This window comes from Adiantum capillus-veneris, chromosome 1 (assembly GCF_014529385.1).
Source record: "Adiantum capillus-veneris isolate H3 chromosome 1, ASM1452938v2, whole genome shotgun sequence".
Taxonomy (NCBI): domain Eukaryota; kingdom Viridiplantae; phylum Streptophyta; class Polypodiopsida; order Polypodiales; family Pteridaceae; genus Adiantum; species Adiantum capillus-veneris.
The window spans coordinates 97166888-97184387 of NC_140931.1; the positions used below are offsets into that span (position 1 = coordinate 97166888).

The window sequence follows — 17500 nt, forward strand, 5'->3', positions numbered from 1 at the left end:
TCTTTGATCCAGGTGCCAAAGCAAACTTTATCTCACCAGAGCTAGCTATGAAGCTGGGCATCAGAGCGGAAGAAATGGGATACACAGCACAGGCATAGTTGGCATGTTCTGGCCACTTAGAGTGTGTTACTCCCATTATTGGAAAGCTGCGTCTGCTGTATGTGGACACAGAAGAGTTCTATATCATGCCATTGGAAGGGTGCGATGTGCTACTTGGAATTCTATGGATGTTCAGAGTACATGGAGTACTGGATGCCTTCGGCAAGACGATCACCCTTCAGCATAGGGACAAAACTCATGTTTTGGATGTAATGCTCAAAGGGGAGTCTGTCCCTATCGTATCTGCTTCTGCTATCACTTCTGTAATAAAGAATCATCTTTCTGTGTACGTGATTTTTGCACGCAATGTCTCATATAATTGTCAGTCAAATTTATTTGTGATAGATAAAGAAAGGTCAGCATTTTTGCGAGAGTTTAGTGATTGTTTCTCTGATTCATTACCGTCGAAATTGCCGCCAGAGAGACCTGAGGATCATCAGATAGATTTGGTGCCAAGGTGTAGTCCACCAAATAGACCTCCCTACAGGGTTAGCGCGGCGCAACAGAAAGAGATTATGGGCTAGGTTGAGGAGTTATTAGAGAAGGGGCTGATTCAGCCTAGTTCACCTTCTTGCTCCCCAGTGCTGCTAGTGCAGAAAAAGGATGGCTCATGGCGCATGTGTATTGATTATCGGCGTTGAATAAGAATACCATCAAGATAGGTTTCCTATTCCTAAAATTGATGATATTCTTGATCGTTTAGAGGGTGTTGCAATTTTCAGTAGGATAGACCTTAAGAGTGGCTACCATCAAATTCGTATAAGGCCAGAGGATGTGCAGAAGATTGCGTTCAGAACGACATTTGGTCTTTATGAGTTTCTAGTGATGCCGTTTGGGCTAACAAATGCTCCTGCCACGTTCAATAGAATGATGGACCGGATTTTCCGCTCGCATCAACAGTTTGTTGGGACGTTCTTCGATGACATGATAGTCTATTCGAAGAATGAAGAGGAGCATAGGTGTCACTTGACCATTGTGTTCAAAGAGCTGCGCAGTCATAGGCTACTTGTCAATCCTAAGAAAAGTGAATTCTTCCTGGAAGAGATCCACTTTCTTGGCCACAGTCTCTCAAACGATGGTGTCAGAATGGATCCCGCAAAGGCTGAAGCTATCAGGACATGGCGAGACTTGAAGACTGTGCATGATGTCAGAAGCTTCTTGGGATTATGTTCCTACTATAGAAGGTTTAGTAGGAATTTTGCAGAGATAGCATCACAGCTTCACACTTTGCAAAAGAAAGAGGTCACTTTCAGATGGACCCAAAAAGAGATTTCAGCTTTTAGTCTCTTAAAAGAAAAGTTGACTTTAGATCCAATAATTGTTTTGTCAGATCTCAGGAAGTCATTTGTGGTCCAGTGTGATGTGTGTGGCGGTAGCATCAGAGCAGTGCTAATGCAAGATGGACGGGTAGTAGCTTATGGAAGCCGAATTTTGCAAGGGCCAGAGAAGACTATGCAAGTCTATGAGAAAGAGCTCTTGGCTGTGATTCATGCGTTTTCTAGCTGGAAGCACTACCTTTTAGGTGCTGATTTTGTTGTCCAGGCAGACCATCATACCTTGCGATACTTCTTGACACAGTCAAAGTCATCCGAAAAGCATATGCGATGGGCATTCTTTCTATGTTCCACTTCCAGATTATGCATGTGGAAGGCAAGAAGAATGTTGTGGCTGATGCGTTATCAAGGAAGCCACAAATTTCGTGTCAATTCCTTATCATCACGAGCTAGATGACATGAAGGAACAATATACTACTGATGAAGATTTTGCAAGGATCTTTGAACAGTTGCAAGAGGGGCAACATCATGAGCACTACCTCCTTAGAGATGGTTTTTTGATGATGCATGGCAGACTTTGTGTCACTAGGCCATTGCGACATAAGGTCATGGAAGAGAGTCATGTCCCACCGTATGCAGGGCATCGTGGTATTGATGCGAGAGTTAAAGTGGTAGAGACATTCTTCTATTGGCCTACCTTGAGGAGAGATGTGGATGTCTTTGTGCGAGCATGCCTGATTTGCCAAAAGGTCAAGTTTGACAGGCAAAAGGCACCAGGGTTGTTACAACCACCGCCGATTTTGGATAAGCCATGGGAAAGCATTGCTATGGACTTCATCTTTGATCTTCCAAGAACACCAGTAGAGAATGATGGTATATGGACCATTATCTGCAGGTTCAACAAGCAGACACATTTTATCCCTGTCAGGAAGAAGATAAAATCTGATGAGATGGCACGCTTGTTCATGTACAATGTGTTTAAGTACCATGGTATGCCACAATCGATTGTCAGTGATCGTGATCCTTGCATGACCAGTTTGTTTTGGAGAGGATCGTTTGAGAATATGGGCACTACGCGCAAGTTCTCGTCTTCGTTTCATCCACAAACTGATGGACAGTCAGAAGAGGCTAATTCTACTGTCTTAGATCTGCTGAAATGCTGTGTGTCAGATAATAAGGGCAAGTGGGAACAATATTTGCCTATGCTTGAATATGCGTATAATAATACGGTGCATTCGGTTCGACTGGCAAAGCACCTTTCGAGATTGTTAGGCGGCAAAAAGGTTCCTCCCATTTTGCATACAAAGGACAAGATCTTTGAGGTAGATCGGTATGTTGAGAACATGGATGAAATGTATAAGAAAATTAAAGTTGCCTTGGAGAAGACTCAGGCAAAGCAGAAAAAGGTTGCTGATCGTCACCGTCGTGAATTGCTGTTATCACCTGGTGATTGGGTTCTGTTAAGGTTCGAAAAGGCAAGGTTAAAGAAGATGAAGGGCAAAGAACGACTGTTTCCTAAGCTCAGTATGCGTTACTATGGGCCTTTTCAAGTGCTTGACAAGATCAACGATGTGGCCTACAGGCTGAAATTGCCTGATGCGTGGAAGATTCATAATGCGTTTCACGTGTGTCTTCTAAGACCCTTCGTGGGTGATGTGCCAGAAGATATGGCAGATGAGTATCAGCCAAAAGTTGAGGAACTTGATGAGATCCTGGTACCTGAGCAAGTTTTGGCACATAAGGACATAAAAGTTAAAGGACAGGTTGCAAGACGCTATTTGGTGAAGTTCAAGAACTATCCGCCTATGGATGCGAAGTGGATGAAAGAGCATGAACTGTCAGAGTCACCAAGTGTATTGCAGCTTTACCTTGAAGCCTTTGGGTTACAACCTACTTATGCCCCAACCCAACGTGTGCAAAGGAGGGGTAATGAAAGGGCTAGCATATCAAATGTACATATGAATTCAGTGTAATAGATGGAAATGACAAAAGTATGAAGGTCTCATTAAGTCATTTGTATCAATGTGTTACGACCTTTCTTGCAGATACATGCGATGATAAAAGAGTGCTAACAACACAAGAGCATCTGTGGCGTGTATTTATGGTATGCAATCGAGGACGTTTGCGATTTCAAGAGGGGGGTATGTCACGAGGACATGGCAGCTGTTAACTACGTCACGAGGACGCGGCAATTGCGAACCTTAGTTGTTGGTTTCTTTCCAATGATTTTTGTTCTATTTTTGAGACCCTCTTTTTGAAGTTGCAAATGGCCGAACATTGTATGGCCAATGTGAACGGTAGTTTCACACGCAGACGGGAAGTTGGTAGGCATTGGAATTCATATAGTAAGAGGATGTCTAGGCTCAGTGCAAGATTATGTAGGTCCCCCGTCGCACTTAGCAAGTTGGTGGATACTAGGACGTGAACTCAATAAAGGCATAAATTCAAGGTGGGATCACCAACTGAAAGTATCCGATAGTTGGGCCACATTGCACTTTTGGATGCGGTCCCAATGAGGATAGATGGTCAGAAGACCAGTGGGAGCCCAATTGTAGCATCTCCTAAAAATTAGGGAACTGCTATTTTGGGCCGTGAAATGTGTTCGCGTCATTACCTTCGGAATGACAAGGGGAACATTTTACAACTCTGCCGCAAAGTCAATTGGGCAACCAGTGGGCAGATTTTTAGGCGGCAACCCCGAAACGGGCAAATGCTTGTAAATGTGCCAAGTGGCACTTTCCTGTGTACTTGCCTCATACAGAAAAATGGGCGCTGATTTTTAAGTTGGGGGAGTCTGAGAGACCTCATTTTGCAATTTGTCACAGGTTAAGAGCTACGGAGTGCTTTCTTTCCACTCTATGTACAATGTGGTGCTAGGAGTGATGCAGTGCACACTACACACTGCTCTCTCTCCCCCCTACGTGCAGCTATGTGATGCCCCACAAGAGGCTCTTCATTTGGTTGATGTACAGCTGTGTGGTTTCATGCCTTTGTGCTGAGGCAAGAGCCTCCTTCAGCAGGAACAGGGGTAGCTAATTGCTACTCCAAAGCAGGCACCGGTGAGGGTCATAACCTCATCGTACAGGTGCGTTTTCAGCGCTCTGTATGCGCTGTAATTTGACTGTTTTTCAGCCATACGGACGCCAGAACCATCGGGAACAGTCCCCCACTGACAGAGGACATTTCGGGGACTGTTTAGGGCTGAAAACAGGGCAAAAACCAGTAAATACAGCGTGCTGAATTTACTGTTTTTGGGCAGGAATTAGAGGGTTTATGCCAGTGGAAGTGAGTTCCAGCAGGGGAAGTTTTGGGCTTGTTATGTTGCCGAAATTTGGCCAAAACAGGTGGTATCTAGTTGGATACATGTAAAGAATTCCCAGGACTCTTCTTTGTAATTACCCTCTTAAAGAATAAAAAAATATCGAAAGGGGTGCCAATTTTGGGGCCTACAGGTTGTCGGCGTACGCTCGGAGCATTCTAGCTTCCGAGCCGTGTGTGTGCTCAAGTGTTAATTCCCGTCGCAGGTTCGTTTTGCAAAGTACTCTCTCTCTGTGTGTGTCTTAAGTAAAGTAAAGAATTTCGGGTGAAAGCCAAAGCGTACTGCCCTACGGGCCGGTTTCAATTATCAAGATGTAGCGATTGAATTTTACTTGTCGGAGATACACTTTTTGGGACACATCGTCTCAGCAGCAGGAGTATAGATGGACCCGACCAAGGTTGAGACTATATGTGATTGGCCCGATTTGAAGAATGTTCATGAAGCTAGAAGCTTCTTGGGCTTGTGTTCTTACTACCGGCGGTTCATTGGAAAGTTTGTAGAGGTAGCTTTCCCTTTGCACATTTTGACACAGAAAGGAGTCCCTTTCTTGTGGGGACCCACAGAGGTGACCGCCTTTCAGACACTGAAAGAGAAATTGACTACTGGACCAATATTGACTTTGTTGGATTTGCAACAGTCATTTGAAGTATATTGTGATGCTTGTGATCGTAGTCTGGGAGTGGTCTTAATGCAAGAAGGCCATGTGATTGCCTATGAAAGCCAATTGTTTTCAAGGCTAAAATTGACAGCTCAGATTTATGAGAAAGAGCTTTTGGCAGTGATCCATGCTCTTACTCAGTGGAGACATTACCTACTTGGAGCCGACTTCACATTCTTTACTGATCATCAGAGTTTACACTACTTCTTGTTATAGCAGCAGCTTTCGGAAAAGCAGATGCGGTGGGCTAACATCTTGTCACAGTTTCACTTCCATATTGTCCATGTTCAGGGACATAAAAACTTGGTGGTAGATGCTTTGTCTTGGAAGCCGTTAATCTTGGCTATTTCCGCGATTCATCATAGAAGCTTCAAGGACATGGTTGATCAATACGCCATAGATCCGGATTTTTCCGATGTATTCACTCTGTTGGAATTAGGGTTGCAGAGAAACACACACAGCTTGGAGAAGACGAAGGAAGCTCAAGGCACACAATAGAGAGTGTGTTACTTAGTGTGTAATGGAAAGATAGATAGCCCTAGAGTGATGGGCGTATATACAATGAAAGGGGGAAAAAACCTTCTAAAGAGGGAAAAAATGCCTTGGCGGTCCTAGTGTGTTCACACACATCACTACCACATGTATATGGTAACAAATCCCCCCTGGAGTGATGCGGTGAACAAGAGCTGGCACATGAGTAAAGGGAAGTGCCTTGCCCTGAGGACAGGATTAGTCCACAAAGGGGAGTAAGCCCAAAGCTTTGCGGAAAGCTTCAAGCTTCTCACGAGACAATGCCTTTGTGAAAAGATCTGCAAGGTTGTCCTGTGTTGGCACATAAGCCAAGCTGATCTCTCCTGCTGAGAGCCTCTCCCTGACATAGTGGTAATGCACCTCAATGTGCTTTGTGCGAGCATGAGAAACTGGGTTCCTTGAAATTGCCAATGCGCTCTGACTGTCAGTGTAGATAGTGTTGGCAGTGTCTTGTCCAACACCCAAATCAGCCATAAGGCGTCTGAGCCATACACACTTAACCGTAGCTGTGAAGACTGCCCTGTACTCAGCTTCACAACTCGAAGTGGCCACAGTAGGTTGCTTCTTGCTCAACCATGATATACATGAACTGCCAAGCATGAAACAAAAACCACTTGTGGACACTCGCGTGTCAAAACAACCAGCCCAATCTGAGTCCAAAAAAGCATGTAAGTCTGGCGGCAATGATCCCCCCTTGGGATAAAACAAGCCAAGATGTAAAGTGCCACTAAGGTAGCGGAAAATCCTCTTGACAGCCTGCCAATCCTTAGACCCTGGGCTATGCATAAATCTGCTGACCTGTGAGACTGCAAACTGAATATCTGGCCTCGTGTTGCATACATAAATGAGGCAGCCAACAGCAGCTTGGTAAAGAGTGAAATCAGCAGGATCGCCAGCATCATGTAGACTCAACTTCAAACCTGTTTCCATGGGAGTGGCAATAGGTTTGCAATCCTCAAGTCCAAACTTACATAGCAATGTCTCTATGTAACTTTTCTGACACAAGGCAATACCACCATCACACTGCTTAAACTGATACCCAAGTAATGATGCAACAGCCCCAAATCTTTCATCTTGAAAGTAGCATTCAAATCAGCTTTAAATTCAGCAATATGTCTCTCATTTGGTCCAGTGATCAGCAAATCATCAACATAAAGAACCACGATGAGAAATACATCACCCTCACGCTTTACATACAATGTGCTTTCTGTTGGGCTGTTACGAAAGCCTTGTTTGACCAAATGAGTGTCAGCTTTCTCATACCAAGCACGAGGAGATTGCTTCAACCCATACAAAGCCTTGGTACATTTGCACACTTTGTCCTCTTGTCCTTTTATGACAAAACCGCGAGTCTGCGTTACATAAACTTCCTCAAATATGTCACCATTCAAGAAAGCAGTAACAATGTTTGATTGATGTACATCCCAACCAAAATGAGCTGCCAATGCACATAGAAAACGCACAGTAGTCATACGACAAGTGGGAGCAAAAGTTTCTTCAAAATCTATGCCTTTTTGCTGTGCATAACCCTTTGCAACAAGTCGAGCCTTATGGCGATCAATCTCACCATCCGGCTTGCGTTTCAACTTGTAAACCCACTTCGTACCAATGGCCTTTTTGCCAGGAGGCAAATCACATAAAGTCCATGTGTCATTTTCTATAAGTGCATCATATTCTGATGGCATTTCAGCCATCCAATTTTCTGAATTCTGTGCTTCATCAAAAGACAGAGGCTCGTCAACATCATGTAAACTAGACACAGCCAAAGCATAACAATCTGATGCATAAGATGCATGGCAAGAGCCTGAACGAGTACGACTAGACAAAGGTGCATCCAATTTACTGTCACGCAAAGTGTGCACCAAGCCATTTTGGCATACCTCTAGCCTGCTCATTTTCAGCCCTTTCCTCATCAAGTACATCATGTACATCTGCATCAGTATTAGGATGATCTGTAATTACATTTTTAGAAACCCCCATAGGCTGTACATTTGCCTCATTGGAATTTACATACGTATTTCCACCATTAAAAAGAGGCAACAAAGTGTCATAATGTCCTGTGAGCTTACATTACTGTCTCTAGTACATGACAGCAAGGGCTGAACAGAATCTTCCACAAACACTACATCCCGAGAAACCAGAATACGTTTTGTTTGCGGATGATACAACCTGTAACCTTTGCTTTCAACACTATAACCAACAAAAATACATTTGACAGCCTTATCATCCAATTTTCTGCGCTGCACTTGTGGCACCAAAGCATATGCCAAACAACCAAAAACACGCATGTGCTCAATAGAAGGTTTTCTATCATGACATGCTTCATATGGAGTAATAGACTGCAAAACTTTTGTAGGACACCTGTTAAGTACATAAGTGGCACACATGATAGCCTCAAGCCAAAAAGAATGCGGTAAAGCTTGACTTTTGACCATACATCGTGCCATTTCCGTCAGTGACTTGTTTTTCCTCTCAGCAACACCATTTTGCTGAGGCGTATAAGGCACTGTACATTGGTGTTATCCCACGACTAGCCAGAAATGCATTAAATTCATGAGACATATACTCACTCCCTCGATCGGAACGGAGGGTGCCCATAGTACATTTCAAGGCATTTTCAGCCATAGCCAAAAATTGTTTGAAGCACATAAAAACTTTGGACTTCGCTTTAAGCGGAAATACCCATGCATGCCTGGAGTAATCATCAATGAAAGTCACGAAGTACAGCTAATTGCCCAAGGACGGAGTGTGCATGGGCCCACAAACATCACTATGCACAAGCTGCAACGTGCATGTGGCCCGAACTGAACCATCCTTTGGAAATTTAGAACGTTGCATCTTATCCAAAATACAGCCTTCACAAACATGTTTGACAGGTGCTTCAAGAGGCGGCAAAGAAGCAACCATATCAGATTTCTGCAAACGCAGCAAACTGGCAAAATTCAGATGACCAAAACGTGCATGCCAAAGTTTTGCATCTGAAATAGCCCTTGAATCTGCAACAGCATTTGCAAAATTTTGTCCACACTTGTCATACAAAGTGAGCTTATACAGCCCACGGCACAAAAGCCCAGATGCAACAATTTCATCACCAAAACTGAGATCATGAACTGTACATCTGTCATCCACAAATTTGACTACAAGTCCAAGTCTAGCAAGTGCGGATACAGACAAGAGATTCTTCTTGATCCCAGGTACATAAAGTGCATCAACAAGTGTGAAGGAACTGCCATTAGCAGCAGTGAGCACAATCTTTCCAAGTCCTTGAACTGGATAAGAGGCGTTGTTGGCACAAGTGACTAAAGTCCCATGAGGGACAGACTCGAGAGAGGTAAACAATTTACGATGTGAGGTAATGTGCTTTGTAGCACCACTGTCGAAATACCACACATGTGAATCTGCAGCAACTGACAAGCATGCATCATGGACAGCAGGATTGTAAGTGCACTCTGCGCTAAAAGCCCATTCTGCATCAACATCAACAACACAGTCTCCTTTCACAAAAGACTCAACAATGGCTGCATTTGTAGTGGAACCAGCATTTGCAGTGGAACCACCCTCTTTCTTCTTAGCCTCTTTGGCCTTCAACTTAGGACACGACTTGATCAAGTGATCATTGGCTTTACAGTAATGGCAACGCATCTTCTTTTTGCCCTTATCACCAGAATTGCCAGAAGAAGTACTGCGAGCAGAAGCATTAGGAACATAATTTTTGCCACTCGCAGGAGAACCATAAGAAGTGGCTGCATTACTGTTACCACCCTTTCTTTGAGAAGCAATAAAGGCCTGTTCAACTGCACGCTGGCTAGTCCTGTTTTTTCTAGAAAGTGACTCTTGCAACAGCAATGTGCATAATGCATCAAACTTGACAACTTAAGGATTTCCTTGGGTCATCAGTCTCCAAGTACTAGCAAAAGTCTGGTAGGAATCTGGTAAGGCATCAAGAACAGTCTGCACAAGGGAATTGTCTGAAATGACTTCACCTGCAGAAATAAGCTGCTCATTGATATCCTTGACACTAGCAAGGAAAGTGTCCATATCATCTTCCTCATGCATAATCTTCGACTCCAGATCTTTACGCAGCAAAGCAATTTTAGCCTCATTGCGGCTTGCATAAAGACCTGCTAGAATATCCCAAGTCTGTTTTGGAGATTTTGCTGAACGGATGTGAGGAACAATGGTGCGCTTCACAGACAACGCAATCAATGCATGAGCCTGCGCATCCTTAACATCCCAACGGGCTTGTTTTGCCGTAGGCAAAACAACTCTAACAGCTGCAATCCTTGCAGCAAAACCTGCAACATCCTCAACATCGCCTACATCCTCAGAACCAGGACGTACATCAATGCCTTGCACAATGTTCCAGACACCTTTTGACACAAGAACATGTTGCATCATATAAGCCCACATAGGGTAGTTGTCCCCATCCAACCTGTCCTCGGCAGCAAACATCTTGAACACATCTGTGTTGTTGTTGTCAGCCATGGTAAATGTTGCACCTGATGTGAAAACTGCCCGAAAATAGGAGAAACGGAGCGGGAACAACCTGTGCTATATAGCACAAACCGTAGAAGACTATAAGGCACCTGTTATGCAGAAATTGGCACTGACAAAAATTCTGCACAAAATGAAGAAATAGCCTGTGCAGTACTGGCTGTAGTGGAAACGGAGGCCGAAATGAGCCCAAATCAAAATTCCAAACCAAAATATTTGTCGACCTGCGAACGCTCGCCAAAGCTCACTGAAATCAGAGAAAGTGAGCAGGCGTGTACGGGAGCAGCTGGCGACTAAGCCCGGGAGGACGTGACCTGCTCTGATACCAATTGTTGGAATTAGGGTTGCAGAGAAACACACACAGCTTGGAGAAGACGAAGGAAGCTCAAGGCACACAATAGAGAGTGTGTTACTTAGTGTGCAATGGAAAGATAGATAGCCCTAGAGTGATGGGTGTATATACAATGCACGGGGGAAAAAACCTCCTAAAGAGGGAAAAAATGCCCCGGCGGTCCTAGTGTGTTCACACACATCACTACCACATGTATACAGTAACACACTCGAATACAGAATAGGGAGGTAGTAGCGGGATATTCCATACGGGATGGCTACTAGATGAAGAAAATGATGTTGTGCGTTATGCTAAGCTTTGAAAAAGGCCGCTCCTTTCCCTTTTTCTTTCTGAGGCGTGCCTTCTCAGAACGTAAGAGCACCCAATCGTCTTCCTTTAATTTCAAATTGCGACGGTGTCGATCTGCTAGGAGGACCTAGCAGATACTCCTTAGATTTTGGAACTTTATCTTGAAACATTTGGTTTAGAATAGTCTACTCCGATAGAACCCCGATTTCAGCGAGGGTGAATCTAGTGCAGCAGGTTTGCACAAGAGGGGAGTCACTCCGCTCATTACCTCGATTTTGAATAGAGTCAATGATGTCCCCTTTGGGTTTCAGGGATACTAAAGGGCTGAGTAGTATTCTGTTATATGACTTTATAACTAGAATTCTCCAAAATGAAAATGATTGATTTGTACTTGACCAACATTTTTCTCTCACAAATCTTCGGTTTCATAATCTCTATAGACATGATTGCAATAAGGATTAGCTAATCCGGCATCCGTGAGGTCCCGAATGGATCTAGATGCGATTACTAAATACGTTGCCGATTGGTCATGGTCTGAGATTTAGAATGAATTTGTATGTGATTTGTGAAGTGATGTCCTGTGATGTCAAGTGTTGTCCTGTGGTGTTCGGTGATGTGACTGTCGTCTTGTACAAGTGCTAGATGTGTCGTGTCTAGTGCGTCGGTTCTAATAGTCAGTGTCTACTAAGACAGTTTATGGTCTCTGTCTGTTATGCAGGCGTAATCGAGGTCGATTACAATTCTTTCAAGAGGGGGGTATGTCACAAATTGGTGACGTGGTAGGTCCCCGGACACACACACACACCCCCTGTTGACATGGCAGCCTCGTGAAATGCACCGACAGGCTGACGTGGCAAGGTGTACGGACTCCCACAATTTGCGCTGATTGCTGTTGTGACAGATTTTTGCAAAACGCGTTGGTTTGCTTACGTGGCAGTACGTACAGATTTCCATAATTAACGTTGGCAGCTTTTGGAAGATCAATTGCTTTTGAAAGCCATAGCTTTTGAGTTGAACTTTTGGGGCTCTGCTTTTGGGCATCCCTTGTAAGAATAAACTAGTGCAGTCGGCGGCTCCGCCGCCTCTCTCTCTCTCTCTCTCTCTCTCTGCGGGATGCAAGAGAGAGTGACGCGTGGCAGGGGGGCGGGGGGATTCGCTCCCCCTTTATCTATTAGTATAGATAAGTCCTCAGGGACTCACTCCTCAAGGCATCTGGATGCAGAGTCGGAGAGTGAGTACCCGCGGACTCTCTTGTACTTTGCACACAAATTAAAATAAAAAGAAATATCGAAAGAGGCGCCAATCTTTGGGGTCAATACCTCTTGGCACGGAACTACGTCGGGGCGTGTCGTCTTTTGTGAATTGTTTGAAGTGAATCTCTGCTGTGTTGCGGTAGAATCTTGACTTGGGGTGTCCAAGTTTGTTACAGCTGCTGTACTAGGATGTGGTTTTTGGTAAATTTGAAGCTACAATACCTGTATGTCCCCTTGCTTCCAGTCTTGTAGTTGATTGGAAATTAATATCGCAAGAATTGTTGTGGCATGGTAGAGATGACACCTGTGGCAATTCACTTCGATTGGAGAGTTTGCATCGGAGTCGGGTTTTTGATCAGACTCTTGTTCAACGCTCTCCTAGACATGCTTATTTTCTCTCCCAGCAAGGTATTGACATGATAACAGATGTGATAGGCGCTGATGGGCGGGTGCTCTTGTTTAGACAGGCTGCGCTTACTTTTGGGCTTGGGATGCACTACAGGCGCATGTGGAACACGGTTAAGGATTCGGTTGACTCAATATCTCCCATTCCGCCGTTGGTTGAGGAGGATCGAATTTGTGATTGGCATTACGTTGGTTCTTTGATGCACTCAATATGTGCAAAGAGTCATCTTCCTGGATACGAGAACTTTGTAATAAGGTATGGAATATGAATAAGGGTGATGGCGGAGGAAAGTTATGAAAGTGTGGCATGCTAAGCTACCTCTAAAGGAGCGATTGTTTAGGTGGAGATGCATCATTGGGGTTCTCCCGACTGGCAAATTTCTATGCTCCAGAAGATTGGTCTCTTCGCAATGTGTTCGTTGTGGTGCAGGCATTGAGAATATTCCACTTGTTGTGGTCTTGTTCTCGTATGCAACAGCTTGTGGATTGCATCTCTACAACTCTTTGTACGCATTTCCCTGTTCTGGTCGATTTTTTTGGTTTTTTGGAGTCCTTCCGCCATTACCTCGGCCGAATGCACCCTTCTTCGGCTGGGTTAGTTTCTGGGTGCTATGGACAGTGTGGAGAGCACGTAATTTCCTCATGTTTCAGCAGATTCAAGTGGAGTATGTTTCCTTCTTGAAAACATCTCTTCGACAGTCTCTTCAAGTTGCCTATGACTTGGACGAGCTCTCCTTTAGTCATTACGAGCTCTACTTTGACTGTTTGTGATTTATTGCTTGTAATATTTTCTATGGGTTTTCCTTGGTTTGGGCATTTTCATTGGTAATTCAATTCGACATTACTAAAAAAAAAAGTGTGTGTGTAGGCGGGTGTGCACCAAATGCAACAGAAATAGAAGTGACATGATCGAAAAATCATAACCCTTATGGAACCTTTGCATTAATGTTAGTGGACTTGCATTTTTGGAGTTTCTTTGCGTTATAGTATGTACAAAGAGAGATCTCTTAATGTAGATAGGCAGATATTAGCAGAGTGATAAATAATTTTCCTATGACTTGGATGAGCTTTCCTCCCTTCATTATGAGCTCTACTTTGATTGTTTCTGATTTACTGCATGTAATGTTTGCTGTGCGTTTTCCTCGTTTTGAGGTTTTCCATTAGTAATTCAATATGACATTACACTAAAAAAGAAAAAAAAAAGTAAGTAAGTGTGTGTGTGTGTGTTTATCTCTAAGGTCTAGGAACATCTACTAAGAAGAATTAAATAGTGTGTTGTCCGGTTTATCATCCGCTGGGCTTGACAAAGAAAGCCCATAATTGGGTGAACTGGTCAAAAATAACAAAGAACGTGCTCAAGTTTGAACAAAATTATATTTTGAGGAATGTCTAGACGAACATGGACGTTCCCTATCGGCAAATTTTACCGAGCCCTACGCACTACTGACAGGAATCGGACCTGTAATGTTGATGTTATCATCTTAGAATTAAACTAAGTGTTGAGATTTGAAGTGGGAGTAGGTGCTCAATGTTTCTGGAATCTCCTGAAGCCTTTGCTGAGTCATTACTTAGAAAGAGATGGCAGATTCTGGATGCCTTGGTCTCCTCAAACATGCATTTGCTACAAGCAGCATCCTTAGACCTTAGGTGACTAGGAGTGTTTAGCTTATGATGAACTGATGTGGGAGTCGAGCAGACTTCACGGTGAAGGCGCTAAGTTTTCTTCTTTAAGTGGAGGCTGAATGCCTTAGGGATTGCTAGTTAGAGAGCGGATACAGAACACATAAGGCTGGCGTAGCATGAGGTAAAGATATGGTGTATGGGATGCCATAGGTGAGGATGCTTTCTTTTGGATGCTTGACCTGAGAAAGCCGGAAGTTACTGAGTGTTACCTATGGAGAGTGCTGGTCCAACTTTGACCCTAAGATGTCACAACATTGTAGACAATAGACTTTTTAAAATTATGGATATTTTGACATGGTGCAAAAGGATATATGTGTGCAAGTTTTTCCTGCTTATACATGCTCTAGCTTTAACATGTTTTTGTTTGGACACATTGCCTGTGTGAAGAAATGCTTCATTTCTCATTTTTGTCGGCTTTGAGTTGAAGGACAGATAGAGAGAGCATTGATGCGGAACTTTAAGTCCTATGGAGCTTGGCACCACCGAAAATGGATTCTTCAGTTTGGGCTCTCTTCTCTGGATCATGAATACCGGCTTTTGGACAAGCTTTTGACTTCTGATGCACGGAACTTTCATGGCTGGGCTTATCGGAGGTCTTTTCTTAATCTTTAGCTCACATGATTTTACAAATCTCAGTTTTCTTTGCTAAATCAAAGTCTCATAGGTTTCTTGCAAAGATCAAGAAAGCAACAGAAGAACACGAATTGCAATATACAATCAAAAAAATAAATGAAAATTTCAGCAACTATTCAGCATGGCACAGTCGAAGGTGTGGCACTTGGGTTTCCTTGTTACAGATTTTTGTCTTGATCATTTTGGGGTCTTTAAAGGGAGACATCCGGTTTGTGATTGCAGTGTATTATTGTCGAAACAATTTTTGGCTAACGCAATTGAAAGGAATACTTGGCTCAAAGCTCTAACTGAAGAATATGATCTGGTCAAGCAGGCTTTCTTCACCGAGCCTGAGGATCAGAGTGGCTGGTTTTATCTCGTTTGGCTTCTGAGTCAAACAGTGATACCTTCTCGCCCATTGCTGGCTGGGTTTTGGCCTCCCAATGGCTCGTCTGTTGCTTTGAATTTGGATGCTCCGTGTAGAACAAGATATTCGGTGGTACTGTGCTTCAGTGTACCAGTTTGTGGCGTGAACACAGAAACAGTGTCAGTGAGGTTTTCGTCAAAGGTCCAGATTTCAGAATTTGGACTGTCCTGGATTTGTGTTCCAGATAATTCAAATTCCAGTAAGGTATGGATAGCAGATCTTGCAGATTCGTGTAAGTCTCTTGATGCTGGAACCTTCCTAACCCTTGACGTAGAGATAGGTGCCAGGCCGGGAATAATTTCTGAGGATGGGCCCTTAGTGGGTGTACAGCAGTTTAATTTCAATTTAGAAGTGCGTTCTTCTAGTGTTCCTGGATGTGGTGAGCATGATGTGCTTGATGCTTGTGTGGCCTGGCCAGGAGAATGCAAGCAAGGTTTCTCTAGGTGTGAGCAGTCTATGGGGACTGTTCTTGATGGCCCTGTAGTACAATGCGAGAGGCATCTTGAGCCACTTTCTGATTGGAAAATGGAGACATTGAAAGCCCAGATCGATACTTGCAGAGAGCTGCTTGATCTTGAAGAAGACAGGTTTTTCAGCTTTTGCTGTACTTGTATGCTTTGCAGAAAACTTTTTAAAACTGTTGTTTGATTCAACTAAGCATACTGCAGCAAGTGGGGAATGCTGATGCTTGCACGGTTGCTTGTGGCTCACAACCAGCTTGCGAGCTCTCACAGTCCCCACACGGATGAAATTCAACAGTTATACAAGAGGCTGATGAAGGTGGACCCTACTCATGGGCACTACTATGATGAACAATCAAGTTCACTTCTTTTTAGTCAGGTGCGGATGGCATTGTTTTTCTGTGTGTCAATTATTCATCTTGTTTAGTGAGCACTGATTACTCAATTAAAACCTAGGCCTTCTGCATTCAATCGTATTGTTTGTAGGAGAGCTTGAGGGCTGTCTCTGGTTTTTTGTTGATTTTTTGCTGACCATTGGGTCAAATAGTATTGGCTAGATACTGTGGAGAGGGTTCCTTCTTGGTGAGACTTGAACAACATAGACAGCCTAGGGTTAAGTTATGCTATTGAAATCATTTCCTGCCTTTAACTGTAGTTTGCATGTTTGCAATTTTCTCCTAGTAGTGTTCACAGCATTCTTGTCAGCTGCTCAGCCTATAACAATCACATTGGCTAAGGCTTTGGGCTTTGGGACCTCTATTTTCTCTCTCTGGCTCATTTCCTCTCCAGAGATCCGCACTGCTGATTGTCTTTCTCTAGAAACGAGCAGCACTGTCTGTCTCTTTCTTTTGCTTCGAGATGGCAATTTTTGCTGCTGTTTTGGGCACCCAGTTGGCTAATTTTGTGCCTTTTCTTTGGCACTTCCGATTTTGTCTGTCCCAAAATGAGCAGCTCTGCTTTTTCTCTCTCTTATGTTTTGAAATAGCTATTTTTGTTGTGTATTTTTGGGCACCCAGTTTGGCTAAATTTGTGCCTTTTCTTACTTCTGTTTTCGATGAGAGCCCTCAGCGTGTAAAAACAGGGCTTAGGGGCCTTTTTAGGAATCATCATAGGTGTCTGTTCTTATGATGCACCTTGCTGAATTGGAGTCCTCCCAGTTCTACTTTATAAAAGAAGTATCTATTAGGGTCTTAACTGTGGTGGTTTAGTGCTGATGACTCTCACTTATGCAGGAGCTCTCTATCTCCCGTGTGCCAGAATCTCTCCACCATCCTTCTTTCCTTTACATTCAAGTTATTCAAGTTGTTGCAGTTGTATCAAAACCAATATTTTTCGTGTGCTGTTCAAGCAAAAGTACGAACAAATATGTGTTACAATGGAGCAAAGCACTAAGGATTAGGAGCAAACAAGTGAGCACTTTAGTAACGCAAATGCAAGATTGAGAATATGGTAGGCGAACTTCAATGTGTTGTGGGCAATGTGAGGATTTAGGGTGATTCTAGCTTCATAATTTGAAAACTCAGAACTTGAACATTAAAATTTGAAACTAAGAGACTCAAACAGTGAGAACTCAGATGGACCGGCTGATTGATTGCTTGAGTTGGTTAAACTATGTTACAATAGGCTGCTTATACAGGACATGAA

The 17500-nt window shown here is 43.5% G+C and overlaps 1 protein-coding gene across 2 annotated transcripts in view; it reads left to right on the forward strand.

The window, feature by feature from the left end:
• RGTA1 (RAB geranylgeranyl transferase alpha subunit 1) overlaps positions 1-17500 on the forward strand; it is an 87059-nt gene that overhangs the window by 25167 nt on the left and 44392 nt on the right. Inside the window, exons 3-6 of one of the 2 annotated variants that reach the window (XM_086518938.1) lie at positions 14789-14949; positions 15021-15125; positions 15212-15982; positions 16064-16235. In XM_086518938.1, coding sequence (XP_086375064.1) covers positions 14789-14949; positions 15021-15125; positions 15212-15982; positions 16064-16235 — 1209 coding nt within the window. Of the gene's footprint in view, positions 1-14783; positions 14950-15020; positions 15126-15211; positions 15983-16063; positions 16236-17500 lie in introns of both variants that reach the window. The other variant, XM_086518940.1, reaches the window with a different exon arrangement.